Raw genomic sequence first — 16,612 nt, 5'->3', positions numbered from 1 at the left:
GTCGTCGTCGTCGTCGTAGGCGTAGTCGTTGGCCGCCGCCCGTGCGGCCGCTGCCACTGCCACTGCCTGCGCATGTTTGACGGATGGGTGGGTGCATGTGTGCATGCAATGTGAGCGTCGATGGATGGGCGGCGGCGGGCGGCGGCGGCGGCGGCGGACGGGGGGGTCGCGTCTTCCGGTGGGCCACGTGACCTGCTCGCTTTGTCTGCCTACTGGCGGCGGGCAGCAGGCGCAGGTGGGGGGTGGGCGTCCGAGCATGGGGCGGTCAAGGCAGCAACGGCAGTGGCAGTGGCAGTCCTGGCAGTCCTGGCAGCACAGCAGCGCAGAGCACGTGAGTCTGAGTCTGCGTGCGAGTGTGCCCGTCTCTACTAGCAGTGGTAGCCAGTCGTAGTAGGCGCAGGTAGTCGGTAAGAGTTTTATTTTGCACGCTGCTGAGTGGCTGCTGGCGCCTCTGCTGCCCCCCTCCCCCCCCCCGTGGCATTGCCTCGCTCGCTCTCCTTTGCTCTCTGTCTGCCACACACCACACCCACGCAAATTCTCTCTCTCTCTCTCGCGCGCGCGCGCCCTCTGCAGCGCCCTCTCGCTCTTTCTCTCTCTCCGCATGGCGCCTTCCCAATCGACGTTTGGTGATAGCACGCTGACTGGCTGGCGGGCGTGCTGGCGTCATGGGTCGGGCCTGCTCGTCGCCTGCCCCCCTCCCCCCCTGTCGGCTCGGCTAAATCCTTCGAGATGGGCAGTCGCGACCCCACGGTACTTCCCTCTCACGCCCATTTGCATCTCGGCATCCCAGGCCCATAGCATGCCGACCCCAGGCCTGCTATAGCTATGCAACCATTTCCGCCATGCTCATTTCGCCCCTGCAGCCCGTACTGTGCAATCCTCGCACTCAGATCACCCCCTGCGCCGCCCGCGGCCCTACCGGACGCGTCACTGGCCCTGGCCCATTCTCCCACAGTTTTGCCGCGTGCTGGCTGCGAGTGGAGTGCCTGCACCCGTGTCTGTGTGGGTGCGTGAGCGTGAGCGTGAGAGATTGTGTCTACTGTATGTGAGAGAGTGCCAGAGTGAATGCATGTGTGCCTGTGCCTCTGCCTGTGCAAGTGTGTCCAACCCAGCTCTCGAGTCCCCCAATTCACCGCCGCTAGTCGACCGTTTTAGCAGTTGCACCAGTCCCATCGCCCCCGCCGTCTGGTGTGCCATTGGGCGCCGCCGCCGGTGAGAGGGCGCGCCCAAAGCAAGCAACTCACCACCTTGCCTTTACCGTCGTCCGCGCTGAGTGGCCGATGCACGTCCGCATCCACTCTCCGCCGTGTAGTGTAGCCATGGCTGCGATCGCCCACGCGATGCTCGTCACGGCAGTGCCTTTCGGGAGCAGCGTCATGGCCCTCCCCTCCCCTCGCTCCCCCCCCCCATGGCCGCTGATCGGCCCTGGGACGTTGCATCTTGCAACTTGTGCGGAACCATGGCACCGAGCTGCGAGCAAAAATACCTTACAGTAGCCATGTACGGCCTCAGGGGTGGGGTGCATATCGTGTTCGGCCCATCTCCCATACATACGCCGGGGCTGGGGAGGGGGGGGGCGCACCCAAGTCAGCCCTGCGCGTCGTCCGCAAACAACCGGCAATGCTACTGCATGGGTACTATCTGTCCACCATGCCATGAGTGCGAGTGGGTAGAGTGTGGACGAGTGCCTATAAAAAGTTAAATTGCTGTTTATGCTCAGCGTGCCCACGACGCGTCGAGAAACGCTGCTGCGACATACGGGCAAATAGCCGCCGAAAAGGCCATCATGGAAATAGCAATTCCTGTCGTGCTGCAGCGCTAGAGCCGACGACAAAGTCCCGTCTCGGTGCATTAACAGCTGTCGCGTCCGGCGTCGACTGACGACTGCAGTCTCCTTTTTTTTTAATTCGTCATTATGGCGTGTCTCAGAGGCTGCTTTTCTAGAGTAGCCAGAAGGGCTAGCATCGAGGGCAGCGCGCCACCAGTGGGCAGCCAATGCAGGTTCAGGTCGTGGACGTTTTTTTTCTTCTTCGCTGGCAGACAGGCTTCGAGAACGGGCAGCCATGGGAAACACTGCGCGCGCCGTCCCATGTCGTGAGCAACCCCTCCCTGTCGCGATCGCGACATGGGACCTAGGTTCGTAAATGTTCCGAGCGAGGCGTTCGCAGTGCGGAGAAACCCTGGGAGCATGCTTGCTGGCCTGCTCACGACCAGGGAGATAGGTCAGGTACCGAGCGAACATCAACTCTATTCCAACGCCGCTCCAAGCTCGTCTGTCGGGCACAACGACTGCACAAGAGCACGTCACGACTGGCTGGCAGGCCTCGCACACATGGACACATGCGCCCGCCTACACGCGTGTGCTATGCTGCCATGCTCGCTGTCAGCATGCGCGCGCACACATTGCACGCAGACAATAGTTTCTTTGGGGGCAGGCCAGTCCACAACGATAATTGCCGTTGCTTTGTGCACGCCGAACTCTACCTGGACGGACTCCAGACAGGCTCTGGCACGGCGCCTCTGGACGCATGGACGGCCGGGTGGCCACGCTTGCAGTAGTCGCACGACATGTGGAAGGTCGAGTGACGATCGCATTAGCGAGCCTGTGGGACGGCAGCCGTGTTACATCGGGTTGGGTGGTGATGGCGCGTGGTGGCCGACGAGTAGCTGTCTGTCTCTGTTCGCACCGTTGCGCACCCAGACGGCCTACAGGCGACGTGCATGCCTGACACGGTCAGCTGCTGCTGTGGCTCGTCGAGCGACCCATGCACGCGTCGCTTGTTTCCTGCGTCTCTGCCGCCCGCGCTGGCCGTGGCGGCCGTGGTGATGGTGCTGGCGGCCGTGGTGCTGGCGGTGCTGGCGGTAGTCGTGGTGCTCGCTGCGACTCGAACACTCCTCACACACACTTGAAGCTGGCCTTGACCGTTGTCTACGCGCGGGAAGCAGGGGTGCAGGCCTGCTCCTCCCAACGGCCGACGATCACGATGGGATATGCTGTGCGATGCTGCCGCACATGGATCCGACTCGTCCCGCTGCCCTCGCACCTAGCGCTCGCCGCCAGAGGCCTCACGGCACACACACACACACACACACACACACACACATACACACTTGCACTCGCCGCCGCGGGCCCGATTCGCCCTGCCGTGCGTGTGGAGCGTCGTGTGGGCAGGGTCGAGGGAGAGAGGGCAGCGGTATTGGTGCTTGGACGAAAAAAGGCGCCCCAAGGCCGCACCGCCGCAGCCGTCGTGTACCGAGAGGTTCGCTGCAACTGCTGCTGCTTATCGAGCAAGCCCATGGGGGCTGGGCCAATCGGGTAGCCGAGGGCGTGTAAGCTGCGCCTTGGTGTGGGTGTGTGTGCGTGAGGGAGTGGGTGAGTGGGTGAGGGTGAGTGTGTGCGTGTGCGTATGGATGATGGCAACAATGCGGTCCGTCGACAGCATGTTTCCGCTGTCGCGCAAATGAAGCCAGGCCGCCGCTCAGTCTAGGCCTGTGTCGCTGATTACCTGGCGATGATGGTTACCTGAGTGTGTGTGTGTGTGTGTGTGTGTGTGCCTGAGTCGACGGCGAGGGCGGAGAATGCCATGGCTCGTCGCCATCACGGGCATCTTGGTGGTGGTGGTGCGGTGCAGCGCGAACACGAGCCTGGCGCGAAGATCGCCTGGGCCCCTCGACCTTGCTTCCCGCTACCTCCCTTGAGGGTGGCGGCGAGGGTGTCGGATCCCCCAAGCTGTAGTGTAGGCGGGCGGGCCAGGGGGCATGTTTGGCGCCTGAGGCTCGGGCGTGCCTGTGCTGCCATGTCTGTATGGAGTAAGTACAAGTAGGCATGTCATGTATATGTGTGTGTGTATGGATATGTATAGGTATAGGCGTACATGGCTATCAGATGGGCGCGTCAGCCATGGCACGGCCACATGGGGCCTTTGCATGTGTGTGGTGCCAAAGCAAAAGGACCAGGCCCCGTCTTGGGCGCCCTCTCCAGCCGAGTTTTCAGTCGCGAACGTTACTGCATAAGCGGCATTTCTGACAGGCAGCGGGCGCGCGCTGATTGGGCGCCGCCAATGCCGGCTTTAATCATGAGACGAAGTGGAGACATGTCAGACGTGCGACCAGGACATGCTGGTCTCCCGCCTCTTCCCTGTGCTGGCCCCCTCGTCGTCTGCCGGCGCCACTGATTCGAGCGGACACTTGCTGGGCCAGGATCCGAACATGGGCTGATCTCTGCAGTGCCCGCCGCCCGCCGCCCGTCGGAGGCAGAGGCAGAGGCAGAGGCGGTGCTGGTGCTGGTGCTGGTGCTGGTGATGGCTGATAATACTGCAGCACTGGTGCCGGTGCCGGTGCTGGTGGCAGGCCAAGCACACGCGCTCCTTCCCTGCCTTGCGCCTGCCCGCGCATGCCCGCGCCTGCCCGCGCCTGCCCATGATGTCAATAAGCGCTAGTTTCCGAGTCGCTCCTGCTCCAGCCTGCTACACCTCCCTTGCGCCCGCCTCGCTTCGCCCGCCTTCTAGACCCATCCCGCCTCCTATGTATGTATCCATGACACTCACTCACCACGCCTGCACCTAACACACGCACACCAAGAACAGCAGAAAAAGAAATGAACTCCAGCAACACGAACACGTCCAAACAAAAAAAAATCGCCGCCCTACCGGCTGCCTCGCGCGCTGCTGACAAAGCCTGTCAGCACGCGCGCAGCCTGACCCTCCACCACCCTCCGTCCTTGGCACCCACCAGGCCAAGTTTCTGCTCCATATACGAGAAACATCGCCGACATGACTGCAATACGCAGCTGCCGACTGCAAAAGTGACATGCTCCACGTTATCATCCTGCCACTTGGTCTCGCCATTCCTTTTGAGCGCCTATCACGCCCGCCTCGCTGGCCATGGGCGACAAGACGGCCTTGCGCCCGTGTGAATGGTCGAGTGGTTTTGTTTTGTTTTGTTTTTTCCCCTTGCCGACGTATTCGAATACGCACTCCAGAGCGCGCATTGCATGCGCCCTGCGCCTCTTCCTCATCTTGCAAGAAGCAATGCGTCAGGTGCATTGCATGGCTGACTAGAACCCAGACCAGTCGGCCCGTTTGCCACAAAGCTGCCCTCATCCTCTGCAATCACTGCCTAATTGAAGCCGTCAACGTATTGTCTTCGTAACGGAATCAAGATGGTGCTTTCAATTGGCACGCGCACGCGTTTCATCCTGCTAGTCTCCTTCCAACGCCCTTCTAGAATCCAGCCTGAGCATTGTACTCGCCCACACCCCTACGCTGCCGCTCTTCAGTCAATTTCGCTCAAAACACGCGAAATTGAGCCTGTTTATGGCTTATGAGCCCTCCATGTCAGCATCACGCGTAGTGCTGATTACTCTTTCAATTACCTCATTTGGCCAAGCAACGCAGGGACCAAATGTGTAAGTCATCACCACATGAACCTCTTTGCTCCCTCCCGGCACTAGTAGCTGTCGCGTGGCCTGTGCAAAGAGAGAGAGCGCAGAGAGAGAGAGAGAAAAGAAAAAAAAGGGGACAATGCGCCATGGCCGATCTTCCAAGTGTACACGTATCTCCTCCTCGACGTCCCACACGCGTGATCTTCGGCCTGCCCGCAACCAGCCCATTTTCTTCTTGGAGCGCTGGATGCAACTACCGGTTGGACGCCCCGCGTGTAGCGTGTAACAACAACACATCGAGCGATTCAAATGCCCTCCATGTGAAGGCCGTTCCACAACACTTCCGAAACCCAAAGATGCGGCATCCTCCCCAGCCACCTCTGTTTTTCTTAGCTTTCTTCTCAACTCAATGCCGACACGATCCTTCCATCTTCAGAAACATTGCAAACAAATGGGTTGTGGATTGATTACAGCAAGTCTTCCGTGTGTATGCGATACAATGGCTGCCTCGGACGATAAATGTCCAAAAATGTCCAATCTTACATAAGGTTTGGCCAAACGTTGACTGACGTACCGGAGAAGATACTCAAACTTGCGTTTCATGATCTCAATATGCATTGAAAACAGGAAGCGCCATGGGAGACCAGCTGGTGCTCGAAGCTAGGATATGCCAGCGGCTGCCGCAGAGGGATATCGCAGATTCCGCTCGACCAGGCCCCCCCCCCCCAGCCATGCTCGGATCTAAACCGTGCGATCTTTCTTCCATCGTCGACCAAGAGTTCCGCTGGATGTCCATGGATAGTCAAAACTGTCGTGTCAAACTGTACACAGGGTTCTTCCCCGCGTGCCACTGATGGCTGGGAGCGAATGACGGGTCCTATCATGGTTCCGACGAGAAAGCACACTGTCTGCGCGTGACCCTCAGTCTCGACTAAGACACTGGCTGTGAACAGCTCGCTAGCACACGACCCATTTGCCCATGGCGCAATACGACTATCTGGTCGCGAGCATTCAAGATGTGTGCGCGGCCTGTACGTTTCGAGGCCATCGCTCCGCCTACTCCATTCTCCCCCTTCCACATCCCGAAACAATGGTCACGAGGAATGGCCTCATTTTCCTGTCTAAAGGCCTCACACCATCTCTTCATCATTATCATGTATTATCAACAAAACTAAAGCACAGAAGCGTAATCAATCACCATGTAACAGCTCAATCTAACCTTGGATCGACCCCGAGTGTCGGAACGCCAGATACACCACACCACAACTGCCCAACCTCGTGTCACCCTTCATCACACTATCCTTTTCCAATCGGCCCAGCTCAATGGACGCGTCACACCCCGGCCCTTATGCTGATTCTCTTATTTCCTTGGGATCAGCAGTAGCCCAAAACACTCACTTGCCGTCATACACTTTGTCCGATCTCCCGCTGTGATCCGAGCGGGCTTGTCTAGAACCTTCCCCCACAGAGATAACATAATAAAATGCAAATAGATCAAGAAAATGCTACTCTGCCAAAGACACCCAAGTCGTGCGGGGAATAAAAATGAAGCATGCGCTGGCAAACTTTTCCGGTGGTCCATTCCATGACAACAACCCATGCTCCTCCTGGTTGGGAATAGCAAGCCAAGGAAGAGGGGGGGTTAAAAAAATAGCAGCAAACACTGGGACAATAGGCTGTTCCCAATTCCGATGAATGGACCGACGGTTGGACACCAACTCTATCTTGAATTCAGCATACAAGCAACCGAGTCAAGACGCGCACACATTACCCACCACACCCACCCATCCGCACACACACACACAAAAAAGAAAAGAAAGAAACAAGGACTTCTTGGCTCTCAACAGCCTTGTTCGTCCAAGTATAGGTGTAGTGGAAAAAGCCGCACCTTATCGCAGATTCCTCTCACTGAGTCCCGCAAAAAAAAAGGTGAAGCCTCATTTTTTTTCGCAAATGCGGTTCTCATTCTCCCACCACCCCCTCTGTTCAGATCTGTCCACCTTGTTGGGATGGCCTTTTCGTCGTTGTCACAGACTGGGTGGGCAAAAGTACAGTAGGGCAAGTTTAGGCGCCGGCCTGTCTCAGGGCTGTTTCGACCAAAAAACCCAGCTTCGGGACCATGTCACCGCGGCAGTTAGTGCAGGCGCAAATGGCGGGAAGGCAAGGCAAGGGGGGGTTGGGATCTTGTCGTGTGGGGGGAGACAAGGAGAGGAGGAGGGGGACTATGCGTAAGGGCGTAAGGGCGTATGGGGGGAAGGAAACCGCCCCAATTCCACTCCTTTCCGTCCGTCCCTTCCCTTGCCCTTACCCATACCCACGCCCCCCAGTGCTTATCATCGGACTCCAGGCCGCGGCGCTGACATGACATGGTATGGCATGATTTTCTGTCGGGCACGAAAGCCAGCTGATGAGTGCATGCATCTGGTCTGGCTTTTTTTTTCTTCGTCGGACAAACCTCCGGTGTATCCTCTCTGTCTCTCTCTGTCTCTCTTACCCCCCCTCCCTCTAGCCCCCTTACCCCTCCCCTCACCCTTCCCACCTCCCCGCCTCGCTTTCGCACTTTGTCTCTAGGTGGCCATGCGCCGATCTTACGGCCTGGGTCTCACGGGGCAAGATGCGAGGCGAAGGGGGACCACGGCCTGCTTCTTGGGGCCTGCTCATGCTTAGCGACCACCCTCCCCTCCCCCCTCCCTCGAGATTCGCTCCATGGATTGGCGGTGCAGGGAGAGCGAGCGAGCGAAGGGAGCATGCGGCGGCCGCGCGCGCTCACGCTCCCCCCCCTCGCAGACCTGGGGATGGGTTTGAAATTCCGCCGTGGTAGTATTACGGTGATGATGATGGATGCATGGCATTTTTTGTTGACAAGTCTGTTCTTGGTGTGTAATGCAACGTGTGTAGCTATGTTGTCCTTTTCTCTCAAGGGAGGGAAGTTGTGTGTGGTGTGCTGCTACGTACATGGACGTTAGTTGGCAGATAGGACAAGCAAAGGTGTTGTGGACGATGTTAGGTAGGACTATGTACAGCGTAGGGATTTTGCTTTTGTTTGTTTCCCATGGTTGCTTTATATGGTAAAAATGTCCGTATTCGGTATATCTGATGTTGCCGCCATTCTCCACGTCTTTGTGTAACCGGCATTCGTGCCCACCGCTGTCGTGTAGAACAAAGTGTCGGTACATACATGCATGGTCTCTCTGTGTGTGTTGGGCTGGGCTGGGCCAGAACAATGAGAACACAATCGCCGCCGCCGCATGCTCATGAGGCGTGGATAAACAGGCGTTCACAGCATACAGGCATACAGGGGGCCTAGAAGAAGAACGAAAGAAAAAGAAAAAGAAAAAAGAGAAATACTGTGATCATAAACAGATAGGCGACGACTGCAGCTAGCAAGAAGCAAAAAAACCAACTGCTGTTTTGTTCTACATCGTCATCATCACCGTTCCCTATACATACGTGCTTACACGGTCAGTGTGTTCTTTCACGCCCAACTAATGCCAGTCTTGTCAAACATTTTCGAGGCACAACACGCCCTCGGTGCACTCCATGATACATGTGCATTTCCTGTGTCCCTAGAAGGTACAGTGTACAGGAGAGGAGAGAGTCACACGCACTGCGCGTGTGGGTATCTGTTTTGGCTCGAAAAGTAAACAAACAGTCGAAGCACCAGTACAGTGCGTAGCCTTTGCAACAAGACAGTATAAACAATAACTTTACAGTTGATTGTTTCTTTGCATCCGTATTCACACGGAACCTGCACTGCACTGCACTGTACATACAAGCAACGCGTATATCTCTAGTACAGAACTGAGTACTCTCACGCTGGACACAGTTTCTCGTCTCTCTGGCACACACACACACACACGTACAGTACAGCCACCGTACGTCATCCCATCCCATCCCATCCTGCATACTCGACTACCGGTCAACAGCCCTGCCCCAGTTCCTCTCCAGCGCACAAGAGTCTGCCGTCCATCTTCACAAAAAAAGCGCCACCTACGTAACCAGCAGATCAGCGCAGCCCAAGCCCAAGCCCCAGCCCAAGCCCCCAACATATGGCTACGTACTCTCACCACCATACCGTGATCAACCCCATACAACCTATGCAGCTACCCTACCCATACCTAGCACCAGCACCAGCACCACCCCATAGCCACCCCTCTCGCTCGCACCCACGTACACTTACCCCCACTTCTCGGCATCTCCGCAACTCCAAAATAGCGCGTTGGGGCTAAACAAGTAACCAACTGGTCAGTGCGGCCTCGCCGCCACCAAAGTCGCTCATCATCATCATCATCATCTCGTTAATCCTGACTTACTTCCTCCTCCCCTAACGATACCAAGATCACCGTCATAATGCCAATACCAGTACCGGTACTAGCACGATAGTACGTAGGACTAACAATAATACTACTAACTGTAATACCACTAGCAATAACACTGCTAATAATAATAAAATAATCAAGAAAGAGCGCGCGCGGCAGTTGAAGAAAACCACACACTTACATACATATGTACGCTATTATGATTATTCTTTAATTTGCTCACCTCACCTTAGCTCAGCCCTTCTTCTCCTTCTTCTTCTCCTTCTTCTTCTCCTTCTTCTTCTCCTTCTTCTTCTCCTTCTTCTTCTCCTTCTTCTTCTCCTTCTTCTTCTCCTTCTTCTTCTCCTTCTTCTTCTCCTTCTTCTTCTCCTTCTTCTTCTCCTTCTTCTTCTTCTTCTTTGTATTCTACTCTCCATCTAACTTGATACATCAACGTAGCAGAACACGCATTACATTGCATAGATAAACATGGCTGGCTGGCTGGCTGACTAGCTAGCTAGCTAGCTAGCTACTTAGTTTTAAACCACCGTACTTACGTACGTACGTACGTACGTAGTAACCCCCAAGAAAGAAAGAAAAAAAAATCCATACATTATGTACAAGGGCCATGGTATGCGCACGGCGATATATCAGCGACAAAGAGAAAAAAACCCGCAGATCAATCACCCTTGCCTTGTCTTCGCGCATCCCGCCTGCCCTGGTAACATGCAGGGTATGTATCTACGTACATATTCTCCGTATGGGTATATGTAGGGGTGTATATGTGTATGTGTGCATGTTTTGCTGTGAACCAGGTTGACCTTTTCTTCCCCCCCCCCCCCACCTCCAATCCCTCCCTGGCAACAAGCTGGGGGGGTTTGAGAGAAAATATTCCCGTTCAAGGTGTTGGGTGGGGGGGGGAACAAGAAGCACACGCCCACCCACCCACACGCGCGCGCGTGCGCCAGGGTTATTTTTTTTTTACAAAAAAAAGCACATACACATATACATATCCTCCGGTAACTGGGGTTCTATACATGCAATGCTGGGTAATATAATGAATCAATTGGGTACGTACGTACGTACGTAAGTATAGGGAGATGCATACATACATACAACATACACACATACGCGCGCGGGCGCAGGCGCAGGCGCAGGCACGCCAGGGGTGTGTTTAACACCGACCGACCGCCAACACAACAAATATGTCTGTGTGTTTTTCTGATAATCAGATGGGTGTGCACCGGTAATCGGCAACTAGGCATTAATTTTTTCTTCATGTGGGATGTCTGCACCGGTGTGTGAGGCAAGGCAAGGCATGGGTTGCTTGGTTGGGTGGTTAGTTCATGGTGGCGTGTCTCTCTCTCTCTCTCTGTCTGCGTACGTACGTAAGTACGTACTTACATGTCTTGGTTAGTGTCCCAGTGTGTTATGTATGTCAGATACGCCAATATTATGCCTCAGCACAACCAAAAAAAAAGCGTAAAGGATAGTATTGGTAATGCGTGATATTAATGCCGAGTATATCTTTTAGTGTTTTTTTTAATCTAGATGTGTTTTGGGTTGGTTGGACGCGTGGACGGGGATGTGAGAGGTTTATGGTGGTGAGAGAAGGGCTTGGTGGTGTGAGGATGCGTGCTGGGCAATGTGGAGAGTGACGTCATGTGTTGATATGGACACGTCGTTGCGGAGTGTGGGTTGTGATGTGGAGGAGGTAGTGGTGGTGGTGGTGGGTATGCCGAGTGGTTCTGCGGTCTTGGATATGGGTGTGTGGAGGTACGGTCTTGGATCCTGATGGATACGTGTTGTAGAGAGATAGTGCTGGATGTAGAATTTCATCACTGCTCAAGCAATCGTACGGAAATATGCAGAGGTCAACAAGAAAATCGACACTTCGTGCATGTGGTCATTTGAGTCTATCAGTGCCATGGCATTCGTGTACCTTACGAACCAAATGTACACTTGATAAAGCAGAAGCAAGAACAATCAAGTAAGATTTGAAATCCACAAGGAACATCAAGACTGATACCAGATTAATGCATGCTAGACACTTGGATAGTAAAAGAACTAGTAATCTTGTTCATGAACAACTACAAGATATCAAAACAAACATTTGGCATATTCATCATCATACCATTCATACAGTATTTTCCCAGGCCATAACTTCCCCAGATCGCTACAGTATACATAAACAAAGGAACAAAACACTAACCCTCCTTCTCACCCGCAGGCTCCTCAAACTCGACCAGCGCAGTTCCCGCCTTACACAAATCGCCCTTGCCATGAACAATTCTCTTGACAATACCATTACTAGGACTCCTAATCACAGTCTCCATCTTCATACTCTCGATAACAACAAGAGCCTGGTCCTTCTTGACTTCCTGACCCTCTTCGACCTCGACACGAAGTACCTTGCAGGGCATGGGCGCCAGGACGCTGTTAGCGACATCTTTGACGCCGAGAGCTTTCTTGGTCCATTCCGGCATGGCGAGTTTGAGGCGGTGCTGGCGGCCAAGGTGGAAGAGGGTGATGCGGTCTTCATCGCGGACAAAGGTGGTTGCGAGACGTGTGTGCGGGTAAAAGGAAGTTATGGTGTTGTTTGAAGGCGAGAAAGTCGATGTGACGGTGCTATATGTTTGGTCGCCAACGCGAATATTAAACTGTTGGGGACTCGTCTGGCGGACGGTAACTTTTGTGGCTTTTTCTTCGCCTTTGCCGTCGGCTGGTATCTCGACGAGGTTGAATTCGCGCTCTTGGTAGGAGCTGCTGAAACCGAAGCCGACGGATGTGATAGGCGGACCTTTCCATACATCTCCTTTTGACGCAGAAATTTGTTCGAGTGCAAGACCTAGAGCGGCCTGGGCGTAGACTTCTGGTGCTGGGGGCTCGGGAGTGAAGAGCTCAGCATGGTGCTTCTGGATGTATCCTGTCTCTACATCGCCGGCAACAAAGTCTGGAGACACACACATGCGCTTGATAAACTCAATGTTTGTGACAGGTCCCGCAACTTCGTACTCTTCTAGTGCGGCTCGCAGTTTTTGGATTGCGGCTTCGCGTGTAGGGCCCTGGACAATGAGTTTGGAGATCATAGGGTCGTAATGCGAAGATACTTCATCACCGGCGATGAAGCCAGAGTCGATGCGCACAGTAGAAGTAGGCTCCGGAGTCTTCAGATGAAGCAAAAGCCCAGAATCGGGAATGAAGTTCATGTCTGGATTTTCAGCGTATATGCGCGCTTCGATTGCATGGCCCCTCTCCTTGATCCTCTGCTCAATTTCCTGTTGGGTAAGGGGCAGTCTTCCACCCTCAGCAACAATGAGCTGCCACCTGACGAGGTCCTCTCCGGTAACCATTTCAGTAACGGGATGTTCGACCTGAAGCCTGGTGTTCATCTCCATGAAGAAGAACTCACCCGTCTCATTGTCGAAGATGAATTCCACAGTTCCTGCGCCTTCGTAGCCCACAGCGAGTGCAGCCTGGCGCGCCTTCTCCCAGATATCTTGCCGGATGGCCTCATCCAAGTGGGGTGCTGGGGACTCCTCGAGAATTTTCTGATGTCGGCGCTGGATACTGCAGTCTCTCTCGCCCAGGGCAACACAGTTTCCGTGCTTGTCGGCAAAAACCTGCACCTCAATGTGCCGTGGTGTGGTGATGTATTTCTCGACCAGCATAACTTCATCGCCAAACGAGTTGCGCGCTTCCGACTTTGCAGATGCCAGTTGGTCGAAGAACTCCGACTCATCCTTGACGATGCGCATTCCCTTGCCGCCCCCGCCTTTGACAGCCTTGAGGAGCACAGGATAGCCAATGCCTGCGGCCTGCTCCTTGAGATACTCCGGATCTTGGTTGAAGCCGTGGTACCCCGGAATGCAGGGTACACCGGCTTTGGTCATGATGTCTTTGGATTCGCTTGGGGACGTTAGCTAGCGTGGCCAGGGCCGATGGTGAGTACCTGCCTCTTGCTTCCCATGGACTCGATTGCTTGCCATGGCGGGCCAATGAAGGTCAGACCAGCCTCTGTACACTTCCTTGCGAACGTGGGGTTCTCGCTCAACTACGGTCCCTGTTAGACGCATGTCAAATAGATGCTTGTACAGACGTACGAAGCCGTATCCTGGATGTATCCCCTGGCAACCTTGCTCCTTTGCGATCTGTATTATGCGGTCGCCGTCGAGGTATGCCGACGGGTCACCAAGGTTCACGGCGTAGGGCGAGCTCAATGCATGCTGTGATCGAGCATCGGGGTCGGTGTATAGGGTTGTGGTCCGTATGCCATATTCAGAAGCTGTGCGGCCGACTCGCCTGAGACCATGTTAGATGCAACTCGCATGTATCCAAGCCCAGGGCCTTACAGGGCGATTTCTCCACGGTTGGCTATGAGGACAGAGGTAAGCGACTTGGACGTGGGCGGAGCACTGGTGGAACTGTAGCGGAGGCCATTGGAAGCCAGCAGCTGGCGCGAGAGGCGAGTCGATTTCCGGAAAGCACGCATGGTCACCGGCGAAGTCTATGGAGAAGCAGACGAGACTGATAGATCGCGGACTGATTGACTCTGGAGCTCCCAAAGCATAGTGCTTTTTGGCGCTGTCCCAGCAAGGCGGAGGGGGGGCCTCGGTGGTGTTAAGCCGCGTGGAGCCGCGGTACGTCAATCCGCGGGGAAGGCACGCACGCGCCTCGTGTTTACTCGAGCAAACCATTGCGGGCAGGTGCAGCCCATGCCGACGACTCGATGGGGAAGGAGCGTGGGTGCGGCGGGAAGGAGCAGGGGAGGCGACCGTGACAGCGTGTCCGTCTTTGCTGGCCGCCGCTGCCTCGAGAGTGCGCCACAACAGGTTGCGCTGATGGTCCCCGTGCGCCAGCAGCATCGGCGCGGGCGCGCGTCATACCTTGCCCCGTCCTGACTGCACATTACAACCACTCTCCTCGACGGCTGCCTGGGCCGCTGCGCATCCGCCTCCATCATGAGCGACTACGAAGACGACTACGACGATGGCGACGCCGACTTCTTCTATGTCGAAGACGAGTACATGGCGGCCGATGACCTGGCCGAGCACGCTGTTGCCTCGCCGCCGCCTGCAACGTGTGGTGACGAGGACATGGAAGACGACTGGGACCGCTTCGACTACTTCAACGACCTCGAGTACGCATCCGACGGCTACGACGACACCCGCTTCCAGGCACTCGACGTCAAGGGTGTGAAGACGGGCATAAAAAGGAAGCGAGCAGTCGGTGGCCGTTCACGCAGGAAGAATGTGCCGCAGGTCGATGCAACAGCGCACACCGAACCAAGTGCGCCGGGCCATTCGCCCATTGTCTGGCGCTCCCACGCAGATCGCGGCCTGAAACCAAAGATGCTAGACGACAATGCGCAGCCTTATGCTCTGTTCAAAGACTGGCGAGAAAAGCTCACGGAAACACCAGACTGGGCAAAGGGGTCACCACCAAACTCACCAGGCGCATCGTCGTTGCCGTCGGACAAGGAAAAGGGCGACATGGCATTTGTCACAAAGCCTGCATCGCCGCCGTACGACGACGACGACGAGGACGAGGACGATAAAGAAGGCGATGAAGACGACATGAGCACCCAAGGACACGGTATATCTCAGGAGGCGCTGCTGGCAGCGCTGCAGCGCCAACTTGCTGCTGCTGGCGGCCCACTGAGCGGCATGGATCCCCAGCAGCTGCTCGAGTTTGCTACACGCATGGCTGCCGACAAAGATGCAGGTGATGACATTGCAGGCGAGATGGCCGACGCCATGCTAGAAGGGGAGGATGAAGAGGACGACGGAGAAGCCGAAGAAAAGCTTCTCTCATGGGTAGCCCAACAGCGTAACAGCACCAAGGAGACCGCCGACGACGAGTCCACATCCGCCGACGCAACTCCCTCAAGCAAACAGCCCCCTACACCCCCTTCATCCAACCACAATCGCAGCACCGCCACTTCTCAAACCAGCACCACCACCGACTCGAAGACAACAACGTCCTCCCGCAAGCGCAAAGCTGACAACGAGCCCGCCGCCAAGGGCGCCACGCACGCCGTTAAGAAAAGGAATACGAGATCTTTCGACGCCCCTACCGCATCAAGTCAAGCCAAAGCCGCTCTACCATCCAAGCCAGCCGCAAAGTCAAGAACTACTCGTCGCACATAACCTCATTCTTCACGCTAGCATTCACAACCTCACAAATACCCTACCCTAACATGTTGTACGCAAACGCACCCTTCAAAGAGAGAGAGAGAGAGTGAGTGAGAGAGGGAGAGCAAAAAAGCCAATCACGCATGCGGGGGGTGGGGCAGTGTTTACGAATCAGAAAAACAGGGGTTTTCCTCGTTCTGTCTTTTTTTTTTGTACATTATGTTCTTTTTTTTTTCTTCCCTTTTTTTTGGGTTAGCCACGGACTATGCATGATTTTGCGTAGAAGGGACCCTCACACTCACACTCACATTCACACTCATACACACATACACATATACACATATACACATATACACATATACACATATACAGCGAGCGGTTCAACCACCTCCCCCCACACCCCGTGTTTCCAGTCCCTTGTTTTTTGCTCTTTTTCTTTTTCTTGTATTACACCCACTAAAATCATCTCGGTACCTTTGTTCCTCTGCATCTCTCTCTCTCTCTCTCTGTTTTTTTTTTGTCCCGTCCTGGGATCTCTCAATCCCCTTTAGTCCGCGAGAGAGAGAAAACATACACACGTCTATATGTATCTATGTATCTATATATTTATGTATGTGTGTGTGTGTGTCCCCATTAGTTATACCCTTTCCCCCTCTAATTCCCAAAGTCCAAACTTATGTAGTCTGACACACACTCTCTCTCTCTCGCGCACCTTTTACCCCCTCCTCCCCCTTCTGTTTTGATACGATGATGTGGAGGGGGGGGGGAGGCAAAAAATGAATGCAGAAAATAAATGG

General features: G+C 55.0%; 5 protein-coding genes across 5 annotated transcripts; 3 read left to right on the top strand and 2 right to left on the bottom strand.

The window, feature by feature from the left end:
- The first annotated feature begins 5,474 nt into the window (after positions 1-5,474).
- On the top strand, positions 5,475-6,093 carry SETTUDRAFT_164747 (uncharacterized protein). The gene has a single exon (XM_008030877.1). The coding sequence runs from the start codon at positions 5,530-5,532 to the stop codon at positions 5,848-5,850; it is 321 nt and encodes a 106-aa protein (XP_008029068.1). The 5' UTR covers positions 5,475-5,529; the 3' UTR covers positions 5,851-6,093.
- Positions 6,094-7,947: 1,854 nt separating this feature from the next.
- Positions 7,948-8,680, top strand: SETTUDRAFT_164746 (uncharacterized protein). The gene has a single exon (XM_008030876.1). The coding sequence runs from the start codon at positions 7,998-8,000 to the stop codon at positions 8,202-8,204; it is 207 nt and encodes a 68-aa protein (XP_008029067.1). The 5' UTR covers positions 7,948-7,997; the 3' UTR covers positions 8,205-8,680.
- A 1,256-nt stretch (positions 8,681-9,936) lies between these two features.
- SETTUDRAFT_22023 (uncharacterized protein) lies at positions 9,937-10,311 on the bottom strand (the record flags this gene model as incomplete). The annotated part of the gene is made up of 2 exons (XM_008030542.1): positions 9,937-10,107; positions 10,294-10,311. 2 exons carry the CDS (start codon positions 10,309-10,311, stop codon positions 9,937-9,939), a joined length of 189 nt encoding a protein of 62 aa, XP_008028733.1.
- A 1,487-nt stretch (positions 10,312-11,798) lies between these two features.
- Positions 11,799-14,173, bottom strand: SETTUDRAFT_120018 (uncharacterized protein; the record flags this gene model as incomplete). Its single annotated transcript, XM_008030875.1, has 4 exons — positions 11,799-13,590; positions 13,638-13,735; positions 13,785-13,983; positions 14,034-14,173. 4 exons carry the CDS (start codon positions 14,171-14,173, stop codon positions 11,889-11,891), a joined length of 2,139 nt encoding a protein of 712 aa, XP_008029066.1. The 3' UTR covers positions 11,799-11,888.
- A 469-nt stretch (positions 14,174-14,642) lies between these two features.
- SETTUDRAFT_65791 (uncharacterized protein) lies at positions 14,643-15,794 on the top strand (the record flags this gene model as incomplete). Its single annotated transcript, XM_008030698.1, has 1 exon — positions 14,643-15,794. A coding segment is annotated over one exon (1,152 nt), but the record flags the coding sequence as incomplete, so codon positions are not given.
- Positions 15,795-16,612: the final 818 nt, after the last annotated feature.

This window comes from Exserohilum turcica, assembly GCF_000359705.1.
Source record: "Exserohilum turcica Et28A unplaced genomic scaffold SETTUscaffold_5, whole genome shotgun sequence".
Lineage (NCBI taxonomy): Eukaryota > Fungi > Ascomycota > Dothideomycetes > Pleosporales > Pleosporaceae > Exserohilum > Exserohilum turcicum.
The sequence above is the reverse complement of the archived record's forward strand: the minus strand, read 5'-3'. Positions and strand labels throughout refer to the sequence as shown.